The sequence below is a fragment of the Microtus pennsylvanicus genome, chromosome 8, assembly GCF_037038515.1.
Source record: "Microtus pennsylvanicus isolate mMicPen1 chromosome 8, mMicPen1.hap1, whole genome shotgun sequence".
NCBI classification, from domain to species: Eukaryota; Metazoa; Chordata; class Mammalia; order Rodentia; family Cricetidae; genus Microtus; species Microtus pennsylvanicus.
The window spans coordinates 30,109,460-30,125,963 of record NC_134586.1 but is presented as its reverse complement, the minus strand read 5'-3'; the positions used below and the strand labels follow the sequence as shown (position 1 = coordinate 30,125,963).

The window sequence follows — 16,504 nt, the reverse complement described above, 5'->3', positions numbered from 1 at the left end:
CTTATTTTGCCGCTTCCCCCTTCGACACGCCCTTAGTTTCTCCATCCACATGATGGGAGCATTACGCTCTGCAAACCAGCCTCTTTGCAGTCCAGATCCAAGCAGCCAGTCCAGGTTGGAGACTGGGAAGATCAAAGGTCCCAGTACCCAGCGGGGCCGGGGACACCGAGGGCGCCAAGCAGATGAGGGAGGGAGGGACTGGAAGGGCGGCCACTCCGCAGGGGATGCGCGTCAGAGACCCCAGCCACACTCCAGACCCGCCCCTTGACGAGCGCCGCCCCGCCCCACCAGCCTTTCGCTTCTAAAGCGCCCAGCGCGCGCCTCCCGCTGCCGCACTTTCACTCTCGGTCCACCTCGGTGTCCTCCTGCTGTCCAGCCCTGCAGCCTCCAGCGCGCCCTCCCGCCCACGCCATGGATGCCAAGGTCGTCGCCGTGCTGGCCCTGGTGCTGGCCGCGCTCTGCATCAGTGACGGTAAGTGCAAACGGCGCCCGGGCCGGGAAGGGCTAGCAGCTCTGCGCCGTGGCTCCCCAGGTCCTCGCTTCCTCTGCCCGCTCCAGAGTCGGGGAGAAAGAACTCGTTTGGCGCCCTGCACCGCAAGGGAACTTGAGGCAGCCACTTTGCAGGGCGCACTCCTTTCGGGTGCCTTTTCCCGTGTCCCACGCGTCGCACCGAGGTTTTGTGCTCTGCCAAGCGCGGTCGTAGGACCTAGAGAGGACTGCAGGGGAGAATCCGCAGAATTGTTGGGCAAGCTTGGGGACAGAGTAGAAGGAAAGCGTGGGCGGCGGTGTCCTGGGCTGCGGGTCCCAGAGCGAGCCAGCTGTACTCAGCTAGTGGCCACCCGCGCCCAGATGTTTCCAGAAGGAAAGGGCAGCGCGGTCCCGGAGCCTATGGTGAGGGAGATCGGTTCGGTTGGTGCGTGTGTAAGCAAACTCTTGACCGTCAGTCAAGTAGCTCAAAGTGCTTGGCTTGGTTATAGATACGGTGCAGCTGAGTTTCGTGTCTCTCCGTTCCACCCCCACGCCCCAGCGAAGCGGGTCCTCTTACAGTACCTTTGAGGGTCTCGGGACCAGGCGCTGCGCAGCTCTTGAACTCGCGCCACCAATTAGGGCCGCGCTTCTGCACAGTTCGTTGGTCCGTAGCGACGCGGACCTGAGCGCGCATCTTTTCGCTGCCCCCTTTCTGTTTCGCCGGATCGGGCTAGACAAAGCCACCGTAGTCACCCAAACCATACACACCTCTCCCCAACCCCCAAACACACCTGCAGATGGGCGCTTTTGTAGCCAGCCCCGGAGCCCTCTGCTCTGGAATGGGAGCTGCAGCAGAGTTCAGTCTCCCAGACCCAGGGTGGTGTCCCGTTTCACTGGGAAAGGCTTTCATTTTGTTTTCTTTTTTTGACACTGAAGAGAAAACTCTGCGCTGTTACAAGACACCGCTGCTGCAAAACAAAACAAACCATTGCCTCTGAACACACAAAACAAAACCCTGCCTTCCTCGGCTGCGGTGTTTCCTGGAGAGAACCGAGAGGCAGTCGGGGCTCTCGGTGAGGCTGCTAGCTGTGTGCGGCCCAAGTGCACCAGAGCGTTGGTCTGAGTTCTTACCCGGTGAACAGCCGGTTTTGCCACCTGTGTTCGGCTGAGTATGGTTGGAAAGGTTGGAAATGCTTGGTAGGAGGGAAATGTTCTCTAAAAGCGTAGGGAATTGCTGATCGGAGAAGAAACACAAATGGCAGGCAATTTCGATCTTTGTATTCGGTTAATGCTCTGGCCCCCACTACCCAGGCAAGGAACACGATGATTTGGGCATTAAAAACTGCATGCGCTGGTGAAGTTGAAAGTGTCACAGTTGGGAGATTGGGTGTGAGACAGAAATGCAGGATCCCGGGTCCTCGAGGCTGGAGTGCAGTCGTCAGAGGAAGTGGGGTGCCTCACCCTTAGGTATATTCTGACTCTCGGAAGAGTCCGATTGTTGGCTTCTACCATCCAGTGTCTGGGTGGGACCCTCTTCTCTAAGCAGGACCCATTGAGCCATTGCGTTGCCAAAGTGAGTTGTTTTCTTTACCCCCTAGCACCTGGGTGTCTTCTGGTCCTACACAGTCCCCAAGTTGCAGCGTGGTTAATCTTGCTGTGGTTTTTGTCTTGCCCAATTAGCTGATACAACTCAGCGGCCAGATCCTAGGCATTATAGGCTTCTCTGGTCAGACCCAGGGCAGGAAGCTTCTCAGGCCAGATTAGAGAAACCACGTTAGAGTGGGATGCGCTCTGGCCCCATGAGTCGAGATCTCTAGGTCCCAAGTCCAGGGTGGCAGCAGAGCTGGTTTGGACATTGGCATATATGTGAAATCTGCTTTTTCTCTTCTTTGGTGTCTAAGTGCATTGCTCTTCCCAGGCCACGCCATCCCACGACTAAATAACACCTGCAAGAAAAGATAAGCCGTCATCCATGCGATTTGATCCACTTCTCCAGCTGTTTCCCAAAGGAACAGAATTTCAGAATCTCCAGAAGGCCCCTGGAACTCTAAATAACTAAACTTAAAATCCCTGGACTAACTATTCTCAGGCTTACTTTTAAACTTTGGCAAAAAGATCCATAAATTCAAACATTTGGGGGTATTAAATAGAGCTGGGATAAAAATCTTGGTGGGGGCGGCTATGAGCCTGGTCACAGGGCTTGCAATTCTAGACATGAAGGGTGGGTCTTAAGAGGAGTTCCAAAGGAGCCCCTTGCTAATTTACACTAATGAGTGTCAATTATGGCATTTTGCAAATTGGGGAATTGGCAAACAAAGCTGGTAATAGGATCCAGGAGGCCTAGGCATCCAGGTACTGATCATAAAAGCCACATTTGGCTCCAGCTTTTGGGGAAAGCAGGATAGAAGGTAAATCCAGGGTGTCCCCTCTGGATTCTTTTGTGATTTCCAGGGCTTAGGGTGAGTGGGAGGAGAGAAAGCTGCAGGTGGTAGATGGCACCCCACCCCCTGCCCCCTGCACCTCAAAACTTCAGGCCCAGCCCAAGGGAAGAGGGGGAGCCTAGAACCTCCTCCACTTTCCCCAGGTCCTTTTGTCCTTTGTCCCACAGAAGCTGAGCCCAGTAGGATCTCACTGTGCTCCCTAGCAGAGAGGATGGGCTTTGCAAGAATGTCTCTGTAACCATTCCCGCCTGTTTCCTGATTCTTCACCATCTAACCCCTCAAATCTCTAGCGCTAGACAGAGTAACGAGTGGCCTTGCTCTCTCTCTCTCCACACCCTTAGGGAAGCCCGTCAGCCTGAGTTACAGATGCCCGTGCCGATTCTTCGAGAGCCATGTCTCCAGATCCAACGTCAAACATCTGAAAATCCTCAACACTCCAAACTGTGCCCTTCAGATTGTGTAAGTCTTAGCTGTCTCCCTCCAAAGAGGAGCACAAGATAGGAAGCCTCAGACTCGGCATAATGAGTGGCAGCTGCTACCACCGTGAGGACTCTGATGTGCCATCAGACGAGTTTCAAAGGCTACTCTTCTTCCCAGATACCCGTTGCTCTCAGTGTTTCTCCTTCTTCCCGAGCTGCTTTCTGTCGCTGCACAGAAAAAGCTGTCGACTTTACTGAGGTCGGCCTTCAACTGACAACGGTTGAGCCTGTCAGTTTCAAGACTCTGGTGTCCAAAGTTAATTCTTCCTCATACAGCAAAAAAGATTATGAGACCTGGATTCTGTGAATGTCAATTTTAACCACTTGCCGAAAGGCCAACGTTTTAAGGTCACTTTGTCTGGAGACTTTTTTTGTTTCGCTAGACGGTGATGGTAGCTGCCAGCGTTTGCTTTAAATTTAGGTGGGAAACAAGAAAAGCCAAATGCATGCATATAAATGAGAAATGTAGAAGTCTCAGACTCCTGGAGAATGACAGTGTGTGTACTAGTCCGTCCTCCCATGCTGGAGGAGGGTGACAGCTTAATCTCCTAGGAGGGGCTCACATCCTCGGGCGACTTAACACTAAAAATGGACTAAGGACCCAATAGCTGGGATAAAAGCTGTGCCCTTTATCCTTTCCTAGGGTTTTCCCACCCAACAGTAACTGCTTACTCTTTCTTTTCTTCATCACCTTTCCTTTACAGCCTTTGCTGCTGCAACTGTGTTGTTACATACAAGTACGCTTTAGAGACCTAGATGAAGAATATTTTTACTATTTTGATTAAAATACAATACTCTCTTGTGGAAGGTATTTTAAAGATGGTATATTTAGTTTTGCCTAGGCCATGCTGGTTCACTGGCTGGGGAATGGCCCTTGAGCCCATAATGCCAGATACAACTATTGGGTCTAGGCAAATGCTAAATTAACAAAAGGCTGTACCCAGATGGGCACTCTGCATTTCCTCTTTCAAGTCACACCCTTCCTCTGCACAACTATTAATTAACGGACACCCTGCTGTAAGAGGTTTACCTGTCCCAGGACACTGGTTAGTTTTCCCCAGAACCATTCATTGTCTGGGGAGGAGGATTCTCAGAATGTGTTAGAATTACCTGGCATCCAGGACTTTGAGAATATCCCGGGGATTAGTTCATCAGTTTGTCTTCCCATTAAAAAACTTTGAGGGCAAGAAGAAGAACACTGAGCCAACTTTCAATAAGAACAAGACCGTGGAGCGTGCTGTGACAATTCCTTTATCCTATCCCCTGCCCCCCTGAACTGTCTTTACTTCACTGCTCCTCCCCTCCCTGGAAAGCTGTGCTCTTCCTCCTGTGCTAACCTTAAGTCGGGTCCAATATGCTATCAATGCAACCCATTGAAATTTTAAAGCCGCTTCTGGTACTTTCCAGAAGTTTCCAAGACCATCTCCATGAAGTCACAGCCTTTTGCCCCTTCCATGCGGCTCTTTGAGCATCCTGTGCCCACTCTTCCTCCACCTCCTTGGGGTACTTCCACTCCTTCAGTGCATTTGATTCTGGTTTCCCCTTTGCTTTACTGTCTTGCTAAGCTCCTGCTTACCCATCAAAGACCAGAGCTCAAATGCTCCCCCACCCCACCCCAGGTCTCTTTCCCTGTGTCCCCTGGGAAGCATCATTTGCACATTCCTAACTCTGGAATGGTGGACGCTACACACTTCAAGTGCTATGTCTTTCCCATAATCCTTGGGAAGCTTTCAAACCTGAGGCTTCCAGGGGCAGCAGCTGGGCCCTTGAGTGAGGTGTATTGGGTGAGCCCAAGCAATGCCTCTCTTCCACTTGGCTATACAGTGTCTCCCCTTCTGTTTTGGCAGTGCAAGACTGAAGAGCAACAACAGACAAGTGTGCATTGACCCGAAATTAAAGTGGATTCAGGAGTACCTGGAGAAAGCTTTAAACAAGTAAGCACGGCATCCCAAAGGACTTCCCAGTAGACCCCCGAGAAAAGTTGACATCCGTGGGAGATGAAAAGGCAGTGGAGGGGAGGAGGGCCGGAACCCTGGCCAGGCTGGCCAGTGGGACAGCACTGACCGGGGTCATGCTGAGATTTGCCAGCACAAAGACACTCCACCATAGCATATGGTACGATATTGCAGTTTATATTCATCCATGCCCTCGCCCATGCACAACGGAGCTATTATAACTGGGGTTTTTCTAAGAAATTGTATTACCCTAACCAGTTAGCTTCATCCTCATCCTCCTCATCCTCATGCTCATTTTTAAAAACAGTGATAACTTCAAGGTCTATATTCAATTTGCTTTGGAGCTTCTCTTTTCCTGGGTGTCTCTGGGCACAGTTGCAGGCGGTGGCTTTGCAGGGAACCCTAGAGAGGAACCGTCTCCAGAGCTGGAGGAACACTGCAGGGCTGGTCCTGCAGGGGGCGCCCCTCGACAGATGCCTTGCTGTGAGTCTCAGGCAGCTCAGGGCTGGGCAGAGGCTGTTGCCTTCACCTCCTTCTTCCAGTTCAGTGATTGTATTTGGGTACAAACAGGAGGCTTCCTGTAAATGATACCCCTGGGGTCTGTGCTCAGAGACCCTTACCTAGCCGTTCCTGCTCTGCTTGCCTCCAAAAAGCATGCTTCATCTGGCTTCTGCTTCTTAGCTCTGTATCCTGATCGACCAATGCTGCATCAGAAGGAAGAGAGGGATTGGGGATGTGTTCCCCCCTCTCTTCTCTTTGCTCTCCTCTCACTTGGGCCCTTTGTGAGATTTCTCTTTGGCCTCCTGCAGAATGGAGCCAGCTCCTCCTGGATAATGTGAGAACGTGCCTGTATTTACCCACAAAAACATGCCTGAAGCATAGTTATAAACAAAAGTTTAAATTTGAGAACTTACTTTGAGGAATTTGATTTTTTAATTGCCTCTATGTCCTATATACACCATGGTGGCTCCATGGGCTCTCAGTCTTCAAATATCAGAGATGATAAAATAATAATAATGAACAAGCCAGAATCTTGTCATGAAGTCACGGCGGGGATTTCAGGTCCCAATTAGAAATGGAGACAATATAAAACTCGGATTCATACTTATGATCACAGATGGCCCTGGTGGTTTTGGTAACTATTTGCAAGGCATTTTTTTTACATATATTTTTGTGCACTTTTTATGTTTCCTTGAAAACAAATGTACTTCAGAATATATTTGTAGTCAATTCATATATTTGAAGTTGAGCCATAGTAATGTCAGTAGATGATCTCTATGATCTTAAACTACTGGCAATTTGTAAAGAAAAATATACGACATATAAATGTACTGCAGCTTTCCAATGTAGCCACAGTGTATTTTTCCACTTGTACTGAAACTGTATCAACTGTGACACTCTATGCACTAGCAATAAAACGCTAATTGTTTCATGCTGTAAACCTCCTACTGTATGTGGGAATTTATTTACCTGAAATAAAAATTCATTAGTTATTAGATGGATACCTTTCTGAAGATTGTAAGACACGAGCCCACCTGCTGGTCAGGTGCCGTGGATGCTCTGCATGTCCTGAAGTCTGCGGGTGAGCAACACCATGCAGGCCGAGTCCGCAACGGAAGCTTTTGTGTAATTTTTTTTTAACCCAATGGAAGTAGAACTCTATTTTCTGGTGAATAATACCTGACTCACTAATTCCTCCTCCTCCTCCCCCTCCTCGGTTCTCCTAACATCCTCATGTAATCCCCAGACTCAACCCCAGTAATATCAAGCTTTCCTAGTCTCCCATGTAAAAATTCCCATGACTCCAGGCCATTTAATATCAAGCTTTTGTAGGAACAGGTGGCCTCACCCCATAAATCATTAAATACCATTCAGCTTGAATCATTTTAATGTGACAGTCACAAACCAGTTGCTCTAATAAAACTCTGCTAACCATCTCTCTCCTTAGCTCTCTAGAACAATCTCAGTTATCCCTAGGGATGCTCCCCAGCATCCAGAAGAGAGAGGTGGGATCAATCCTGCAGCCTTTCCTAGCCTTCCTGGAGGGCTGCCTGAGCCTGGGGCCTCCAGCCTCTAGTGCTTTGTTAATTTGAAATGCAGATTTGTAGCCAAGGCAGAGTTCACCTCTGCATTGAAAAGGAAGGCAGACCAAGGGGCTTCCTTCCACACCCTCTGAGATGTGCGTTCCTGTCTCAGGGTGAGCTATGGCAAATGTGGCTAAGAACCAGAACCTGCCTGGCAAAGTGGCAGTCGCTGTCAGCAGTTCCCGGGTCATAGGGTTAGGGCAGCCTGTTTAACTTTTGGGTGGTGGGAAATGTCTAGTTTACTTTAATACATTGTTTATGAGCCTCATTTTGCCAAGGGGCCTCCAGGCCTCAAACTGAAGACAGTTAAATTGCTCATGAGGCAATGCCAAATATTGTGTGAACTGAGATACACTCCTGTGTGTTGCAATGTGATTAATGGTTCTACTAATTTTATCTAAGGGGGCGCAGAGAAGAAAAAGTGGGGAAAAAAGAAAAGATAGGAAAAAAGAAGCGACAGAAGAAGAGAAAGGCTGCTCAGAAAAAGAGAAACTAGTTACCTGCTTCCTGCAGATGGACCACTGTGCGTTCTGCCCTGGCGCTTTGTAACTCGCCCTTCCCTCTTCGGGGACAGACCCCACACCCCGGGCAGGTGCTCACACTTGATGGTAAATTCTTCCCTCTCCCAGGGCAGACCCTCACACCTTGGGCAGATGCTCAGACTTGTCTGCCCTGGTGGCCACACCAGCTGCTGTATTTATGTGCTTCTTAAGGCCTTGCTCCGTCTGCTAAGCTATGAAAAAAAAAAAAAAACATAGATATCCAGAGACTGGGGTGGAAGCTAAGCCACAGAGGACCTGCCAAGCCTGGTAGCATTGCCCTGAGCTGAGCCCCTGGCCAGGAGTTCCCAAGGCTCACACCCAAAGTCTACAATCCTATGAAGGCCAGATGGTCTGCTTAGCCAGGAAAGGGCATAATGGCTTCCCCTCAGCCACACTACCCCTTGTGGCCTTCTCAGGACGTGAGGTGACTTGCTCCCCTGACTGTGTGAGCAGCTTTGGCGCCAGCCCAGAAGGGTATCTACAGACTGTTGGGTGAGCAGGAGGAATGATAACTTCTCAGAAAACAGATGTGAGCTGCTTCTCAGGGAGTCTTTTCGTTGGACAACTCACTTTAGAATCTTTAAACGGGTCCCTTGTGGGGAGGACAGATGTGCTCTGGAACTTACTGAAGGGCCAGCAGCTTCAGGGACTTTTTCGTCTGTCCTTTTGCTCCCAACATCCCTTTGGATGCTGTGCTATCTGAGCACAGCTGCCTCAGTCTTAACTCTTGAGATGTCTGCCTTCAGTGAATTGGGTTAAAGTTCTAGAATATTCTACTATCCCACCCCACCCCCACCTGGCAATCTATGTCTTTATGTTTTTGTATTTTTGGTGCCAGTTTGGATTGGAAGGCTAGGGTGAAAAGCTCTGATTTTAGCAGTGTTTTGAAAGAGGATTATTTGAATTTCTTGACCCTCCTCTTCACCTCGTGTAAACACACACATCTTGGACTCCAGACCTCTGCGTAGAATTTTCATAATCAGGGCAGAAAACGGAAATGATCTGAAGATGCAGCCAATGGATCAGAGGAAGGAAGCCCAGGGGCCCGCGGGTCACACTCTCCTGGGTCCCCAAGTTCTGTGCCCCTGGATGTGCTCCTTATGGTTCTAGCATTAGAGATACAGCCTTTCATGATCCTTGCTGGCACCCATCCTGCTAGAGAGCTTCAGGGAAGACCTGTGTTACCAGCTGTTACCCTTTATCTGGACAGCTCAAGCCAGCCCATATCCCCTCCTCAGAGCTGAGGAGAGCAAGCTGGACTCTGAGTGAGCCCCTCTTCAGGCCCAGGGTCACTGCCCGTTCTTCTTGTGCTAGCAGCTGCAATCTGGGCTCAGAGTGGCCTCAGCTGGGGTCCTCCTACTATTACTAAAACACATCTGGAGGACAGACCTGTGGCCACGCCACAGCTTTGCTTAGAAAAATGAGCCTAGCCCCTCCAGGACCCTGGGGAAAACTGTTGCCCCTAGGAACCAAAGGCCAAACTGAGGCTGCCCTGAGGTGGAAGACCATTTTTAGAAATGCCCATAGACTCTGCCTCCCACTATCTGCCTCCAAGTCCTAGAGAAGCAGGCTGCAGAGATGAAGAGAGTGGACCATCACTTAGGAACCATAGCAAGCTCTACCTGTCCTTATGTGGCTCCCGGGAGCCCCTCTGTCCTAAAGTGGCTTATGATGCCCTTCTGATGGGCAACTGCAGCCTGATGGACAGAGTCACCATGGAAATGCCCGAGAAGCTGATTGCATCTTGTGAGAGGCTGACACAGGATGTGCTCCTGTCAGCTCATAGGCAGGTGAGGGGTGGTCCTTACACTATCCCACACAGATGCCTTCTGGGAGGGCATTCAGCCCCAGAGGCCACCTTCTGAGTGCCAGAACCTCTTCTTCTGGTGATGCGGCACCAGCCAAGAGATTTTAAAAGAAAAATGAGTTTTTGATGGAAGCTGTGGGAGGTGCCTCTTGGAGTTCTGAGGCCTGGGGATGCCTGGGAACACAGCGCCTGCTGTTGCTGGTGTAGATACATAGCCTCAACATCAGAGTCCTGAGTTTAAGGCAGAGTGCCTTGTCATGTGCTCCGTGTACCATGCCTCCCATGCCAGTGTGTGTGTGCCTCACCCTGCGCTTTACCTGTTCATCTGTCTTCTGCTTACCACCGTCATCCAGACCCCGAGCATCAGCCCTGGCCGTGTCCTTCCCTGCTTTCCCACTCTCTCCGACCTCGGAAGGAAGACACATGGCAGCAAGCTGAAATCAGGAGTAGGGCCTGTGGCTCCTGCCAAGCCATGCAGCATCCAGGCACGTGGTGGTGAGAATCTGCCTTAATGGTGTCTCCTTTGTTCTTGTCAACAGGAGGCTCAAGATGTGAGAGGCGTGGGTCAGACGCCTGAGGAGCTTACAGAAGGAGCCTAGGTCTGAAGTCAGTGTTAGGGAAGGGCCCACAGCCACTTCCTCTGCTCCTGAGCAGGGCTGAAGCCATTTCCGAGGGACTTGCTTTGCACGATTTGCTGTATTTTCACTATTTGATTATGTAGCAAGATACATGGTGTTTATTTCATTTAGTCTGATTATCCAGTGTCATTGGTGACAGGCCAAAGTCACTCTATTATTTCCTTTGTTATCCTATCTGTACCATGGAGGACCTTCTCTGAATAAGGGCTCCCCAGGTTTGTCTCTTGGAGCTGAGACAGGAGGGGCACCCTTTTTCTTAATGGGAACTGGGTGCCCCCACCCCAAAGACTGCAGGGCTTTCCCAAGCTGAGGCAGGAGTGTGAGGCCAGGAAGAGTGAGATCCGCCCTCATCCCATGCTCTCCTTCTTCATCCCGTCATGCTCATCATTCTCCCTCATCCATCACCATGTGTCTCCAAGACTGTCTCCGTGACCCTGAAAAAGGACTCTTGCAAGGTGAACTCTTTTATTCAGATGGGACAGCAAGAAAGAAAGGAGAATGTCTGGTGTCCCCCGAAAACCCTGTGCACATGTATGTCTTGTTTGGAATCTTGTCTGTTCAGCCCCCTGCTTTTGTTCAAAGTCCATGTTGTCACCCATGACCAATGTCTCGTTCGTGCACTGTCTCTAATCCAAATGCAAAGGCTGAGTATGAGGAGCTGGCCCTGAGGTCCAGGCTGTGGTTGGTCATAGAGGTAAACAGCCTTGGTTTCCTCGCTGCTCGCAGGGTTACCTTGGACACACGAAGCCAAACAAAGCAAGGTGGTTTAGCACCAGCACTTAGGTCTGAGGACTGTTGAGCCTCATGTTTTCATAACTGTCACCTTAAAACTGTGGTGACATCAAACACAACATTTTATTGAGGAATAACGGTGCTCAATTATTTTCCATTATTTTTTAAAGTCAATGAATCAAAGATTCAACCCTAGATCGATCTTCCTCACCACTGGTGATTGCTGCCATCCCTGTCTTGGTAGCTGCCGGGCACCTTTGCTGTCACAGATAACACTGTGCCTCTTTCCCCTTGGGACAGCCTAACAGGTGTTGGTGTTGGTGCTGCGGCTTGACTGTGGCCCTGGAAGTGTTTTGTCCTCTGCAGTTTCAGATGAAACAGATGTGGGAAGAAGAGAAGGGAAAAGCGGGGGGGGGGGGGGGGGGGCTTCCTTGTCCAGTTGGATGGACACCCAAGTAAGATGGAGGAAGCAAGAGAATTATCAAAAACAGGTGTTTGGGAGTAAATAATCTGTAGAATTGTTACGTTAGCAATGTCGGGGGGAGGGGAGCATTTCTATAAATAGTCTTTAAGTTGACTTCACAGAAGAAGGAAAAATCCATCCAGCAAGATTTTGATCAAACTGGGACAAAAACTAAAATGCTTAAGCCGGTTAGGATGTGGGGCATGCGGCTAAGGGCGGCGATGGACCCTCAGAGGGGTACGGAATTGTTCTGAGCCCTTTTGAAATGACCATGCCGTGCCCCTGGACCAGATACCACACAACTACTATGTTAGGGCAGCAGCCACTTTGCATCTAACCCAGGGTTTTGAGGATGCTGCTTGGGAGCAAGGACAGCCCTTCATCTTCACTATAGTTGTTGATCCTTTGTAAAAGATGAGGGTGGAAACTGTAGGGAGATTTACGTGTGAGTCGGTTCTTCTGCTTTGTCAGTTTCTGACTGGAGACAGCCAGCCTACAGCAAATATGCATTTAAATAGTACATTTACATAGGAAAAGTCTCTCTCCACCTTAATCCCCCATTCCTTTGCTTTCAAAATCCAAGCCCAGCACGTCGGCGATCTGCTGTTGACTGGGGACACCTAGCTGTCCCTGCTGGAACTCACGCCCTCCACGTCCCATCTTCCCTTGGGCACTAAGTAACCTGCCAGGCAGCCGGCCCCTCTATGACAGCCTTTGCATTTGGATAGGGAATGGGGGTTGGGGACTTACAGTCTGCTTTGTGTTGAAGCCCAGATTTGTGCCTGGTGTTGTTTACCCTGGGCTGCTGCTGGCTCCCAAGGACAAAGGGTCTCTAACAAGAAAGTGGGGGCAGAGTCATCTGGCTCTTTGTTCAGCTTTGAGAGAGGGTCACAAGAACAAAAAGTTGCCTTCCTCCTTGGGACCTGGCCTGGGATGGTAGACCTCTCCAGTGGGTTCTGTTTGTCTTCTCCCGTGTGATTTCCTCATCCGTGGTGTCACCAGGAGCCTCCTCCCAGGGGCCAGTCACCCTCTCCAGGTAATGCACCGAAGATGAGAGCCGGGGAGCTGTTCCCTTACACAGCTTCCCTGGTCCATCTTAAGGTAAATAATCTCACTCCTCACAATGTTCCATAGAAACCTCCAAAGTCCGCAGGAGACTCCGGCCGTTGCCGAGTTCACAGAACCAGCCAGCCAAAAGTGATTGCCAACCTGGATGGGCTTGCAGTGCCCGGGCAGCGATGGGTTCCGTGTTGCATGTGGTGAATGCTGTGTTTTGTTTCAGTTGTGTCTCCCAGATAATGTGAAAATGGCCCAGGAGAAGGCAGCTTCCTATGTGCAGTGTGTGCCTTTTTATTCTCGTCTTTAATATATGACAGTTATTTGAGAAGCCATTTCTACTTGGAAGTCATATCAGTGAAAGTGATGTACCTTCACCTATAATTTCCCTAATAAAGATCTGTATTTAAATCCAGCTGCCAAGAATTTGCAGTGAACGTTGCCATGTGGAATTTCCCACTCTTGGTCTTGCCCCTCAAACCTGACTCTGGGGGCCCTGGGGTCTTAGCCAGAGAGCTGGTACTCACGCTCCTTGCTCTAACTGCTGGTGCCAGACAATGTCTACAGGGCTAAAGGTGTTCCCTTTTCTCCAGATGACCTGGATTGCTCCTGACGTGCTAGCCAGTTCTTCACCGCGCAAGCGATGGCTTAGTGTGAAGTCACAAGAGTTTGTCCCATAGCTGTCAGGGAGGAGGGCCCACCCTGCACACACTGGTGCTGGTAGTAGAAGGCAGCAGAGGACGGACCCTGTCCCAGAACACATCTGGAAACCACAGCATCCTGCATGTGCCTGTGCTGGGTAAGGGCACTGATGGAAGCTAAGGTGGATTTGTCAATGGCTGCAGGCCTGCTTCCTCCACAGATCCCTTGCCTCTTACAGTTTGTCCTTCAGATTCTCTCAAGTCTATGTTCAGCCATTTTGTAGAGGAGGCCAGCCCTGTGTCCCAGATGTCTAAGTGTACGATGTTAGTAGCCCACGCATCACCACATCCACCTCCATACTTGCAAGCTTTCTATTACTTCTAGGGTAGTGATGTGAGCTCTAAGTTGTATACCACACATGAGAATAAGAAGGATTGGAGGCCCCAGGAGTGGCAGTGTGAGCCCAGGATCACATGGGTGTGAAGATATGATGAATACACGAGCTCAAATTCCATTCTCCCGTTGTCCATCTCCGGACTTGAGCCATGGCGGTTGCTCTCAGGGTCTACGTCATTTCCCACCTAGAACAAAGGATTAGACTGGGAGAGGATATAGGATCAGCTAGCATGGCAGAAAAGACTCACGCCTGTGTTCCCAGAAGGTTCTTCCTCATCACTCCTGTGCTATGATGTTCACAGAGCTAGAATAATAAGGGTTGAATTTGCACCTCAAACAGCCCCTCATCACTCAAAACTCCAATGATGAGATTGAACCCACTCCCCACAGTCAGTGATCAGGAGGAGCTTTCCATTGGTCCCTGTTGGTTCCTTGGGGTCAGATCAACCTTCTCACAAGAACACTAAGCTGTTATTTCAGTACCAGGACCTGACTACCAACTCTCACTCCAAATAGTCCATGTCCACAACACACCATGCCCCTTTCCCTCTCCAAGTGCAAAGAAGAAACACTTCCAAACAGCACAGGACAGCCAGTGTGTGGGAAGCTCATGGCAGAAAACAGCGTCTAATTTAGGCTACAGTGAAAGCTCCCTGGGACATGAGAGGAAGGACACTCTTTTGAGAGCCAGTCTACAGAGCACACTGGAATTCTGTATGAATTAAAAGCAGCAGTTGCTCCAATAGGGGCTGCACATGGGGATTCCAGCATAGCCATGGACTGGGGGTGACCAGATGCATGGGCCAGTCTTGTTGCCGGGATACAGAGATATGTTTCAAACAGCCTGACATTCTGCTTCTCTCTGTGCTCACACAGAGGACTTGACACTCTGGGCTGCGGATAGTTAGAGGAGAAGCAGAGAAGGCTAAAATGTGAACTACAGGATCCAGGGAGAGAGAGAGGTGTGGATAAGAGACCAAGGAGCCTACAGTAGAGAAGCTTAGAAGGCACTGGGATTGGCTCATACACCCTGCCCTGTGCTTCCGGTACTCTATGTCTGCTTCCATTCAGAAAGAAAGCTTCCACCAACACCAAAAAGCCATTTCTAAGTCCATTCGGCCAAGTGGGCCAGGTAAGGAGGCTACAGGCCAGTGCTTGCAGAAAGAGTTGCTAGAGATCTCCTTGCCCCCTGCCAAGCTTCCCCAGGGATCTACTTATAGCCCACTTCATGGTTTTAGATGAAACCTCCAATGAAAGATTATTGAAACTATAGAAGTGTCCTACACTATTCCTGTTGCCCTAAATTGATCAAAGACACAGAAACATTGCCCAGGCTCTCCTCATATAGAACAAGCTCAGAGTCCTTTTAGAGCCTGAATTGTCTTCCTTCCCTAAAGACACCCACCAGCACCAAACTGACTGAGCCAGAATCACCTGTGGGGCTACAGTTGAACATCCACTGGCCTGTCTAGAACTATAGCCCCATGAGTGCCTGACAAGTTTTAGAACCCACTCCCAGCCTGTGTGTGCAATGATAAGCCAAAGACCATGAATTTCCAGGTGAAGTCCACCCTGGAGTGCCCTGCTGAGACAGAAGCTCTATATGTCTTGCACGAGGATTTATTCCCAGGACCTGGTCATGGCATGTGTTTAGAGCTACTTGAAAAGAGAATTGATATCCACAGGCCAACAACAACAACCAAGGGCTGGTGCTCTTCCTGGGCTATAATCCGCTCTCAATTTTCAGCAACTGTACTCTGTTAAGTTTTGCTTTAAACAGGGTAGTGTCTACGTCTTGGCCCATGAGACCAAGGAGGAACAAGGCAGAGAAAAGCCAGGCCCTCCTGTTGTTGCTGAGAATGCAAGGGAGCCGGCTTGGGTGGGGGAGGGTGGCAAGAGATGCTTGGGCACTCAGACTTGTGAAGATCTTAGTTCCTGTGGACTGCTGTATGACTCATGGAATGCTGGGTGAGGCAGAGGGCCGACTGTAAAATGCAGCAGACAGACCACAGGGCATAGCTGAAGTGCGCAACACCCTTCATCAAGTAAGAATACTTACCTGTCTTCTAAGCAACACGGAATATCATTCATAATGGTAGGTTAAGTCTGCATTGACAATGGCCAGGTTTCACTCCCCAAGTTACCATGAGCACATGTAATGTCTGACGATGCCGATGTGAGAGTCTGTGCTTAGAAAATAACACGATTGGAAGCCACAAACCTCGGTAAAATTGAAGACATACTTGCATAGAAACATGAAGAGCACACATAAGTTTATTTTGCATGATATTGTGGCATGATATCGTCATCTTCAAAACTCGCCCTCAAGAACCAAGTAATCAAGTTACCAAAAATAGTTCCATACTGTTTCAGATAAGTTTGTGGTTTCGTGTTGGGCTGCATTCATAGCTTTTCTGGGTTACACGCTGCAGGCTGGATGACCCTGCTCTATAACAACATGCTAACATTATCTCTCTGGTGGGGAAAAAGATTGTGGTTGGGGAAATGCTTGGGTGGTTAAAAGAACTTTCTGTTCTTGGAGAAGACCCAGGCTGAGTAACCAGCACCCACATAGACTAGCCCCCCAACAGCCTGTAAGTCCCACCTTCACAATACTGCAACTCATATGGTATGTACACCTAATGCGTGCACTCACTCACAGGTACATGGAGAATAAAAGCAAGTAAATCTTTTTTTTAAAATCTTAAAAAAAAAGAAAAAGAAAATATTGGCTTCTAGTTAATTTGCAAACCACAAGTTGCCTAGCTGTGACCCAACCAAGGACAAGTCTGAATAAGAAA

The 16,504-nt window shown here is 49.5% G+C and overlaps 1 protein-coding gene across 2 annotated transcripts; it reads left to right on the top strand.

Moving 5' to 3' along the window:
- Positions 1-308: 308 nt before the first annotated feature.
- Positions 309-13,080, top strand: Cxcl12 (C-X-C motif chemokine ligand 12). 2 transcript variants are annotated; one of them, XM_075983038.1, is made up of 4 exons: positions 309-472; positions 3,251-3,368; positions 5,236-5,322; positions 10,316-13,080. In XM_075983038.1, exons 1-4 carry the CDS (start codon positions 412-414, stop codon positions 10,329-10,331), a joined length of 282 nt encoding a protein of 93 aa, XP_075839153.1. In that variant the 5' UTR covers positions 309-411; the 3' UTR covers positions 10,332-13,080. The 2 variants fall into 2 exon arrangements, with proteins under 2 accessions (XP_075839153.1, XP_075839152.1); XM_075983037.1 differs by having other exon boundaries at positions 315-472; positions 7,830-13,080.
- The last annotated feature ends 3,424 nt before the right edge of the window (positions 13,081-16,504 follow it).

Coding starts and splice junctions, on each gene's coding strand:
- Cxcl12 (XM_075983037.1), top strand. CDS start 412: ATGGATGCCAAGGTCGTCGCCGTGCTGGCCCTGGTGCTGGCCGCGCTC. Junction 473..3,250: donor CGCGCTCTGCATCAGTGACG/GTAAGTGCAAAC, acceptor CCACACCCTTAG/GGAAGCCCGTCAGCCTGAGT. Junction 3,369..5,235: donor AACTGTGCCCTTCAGATTGT/GTAAGTCTTAGC, acceptor CTGTTTTGGCAG/TGCAAGACTGAAGAGCAACA.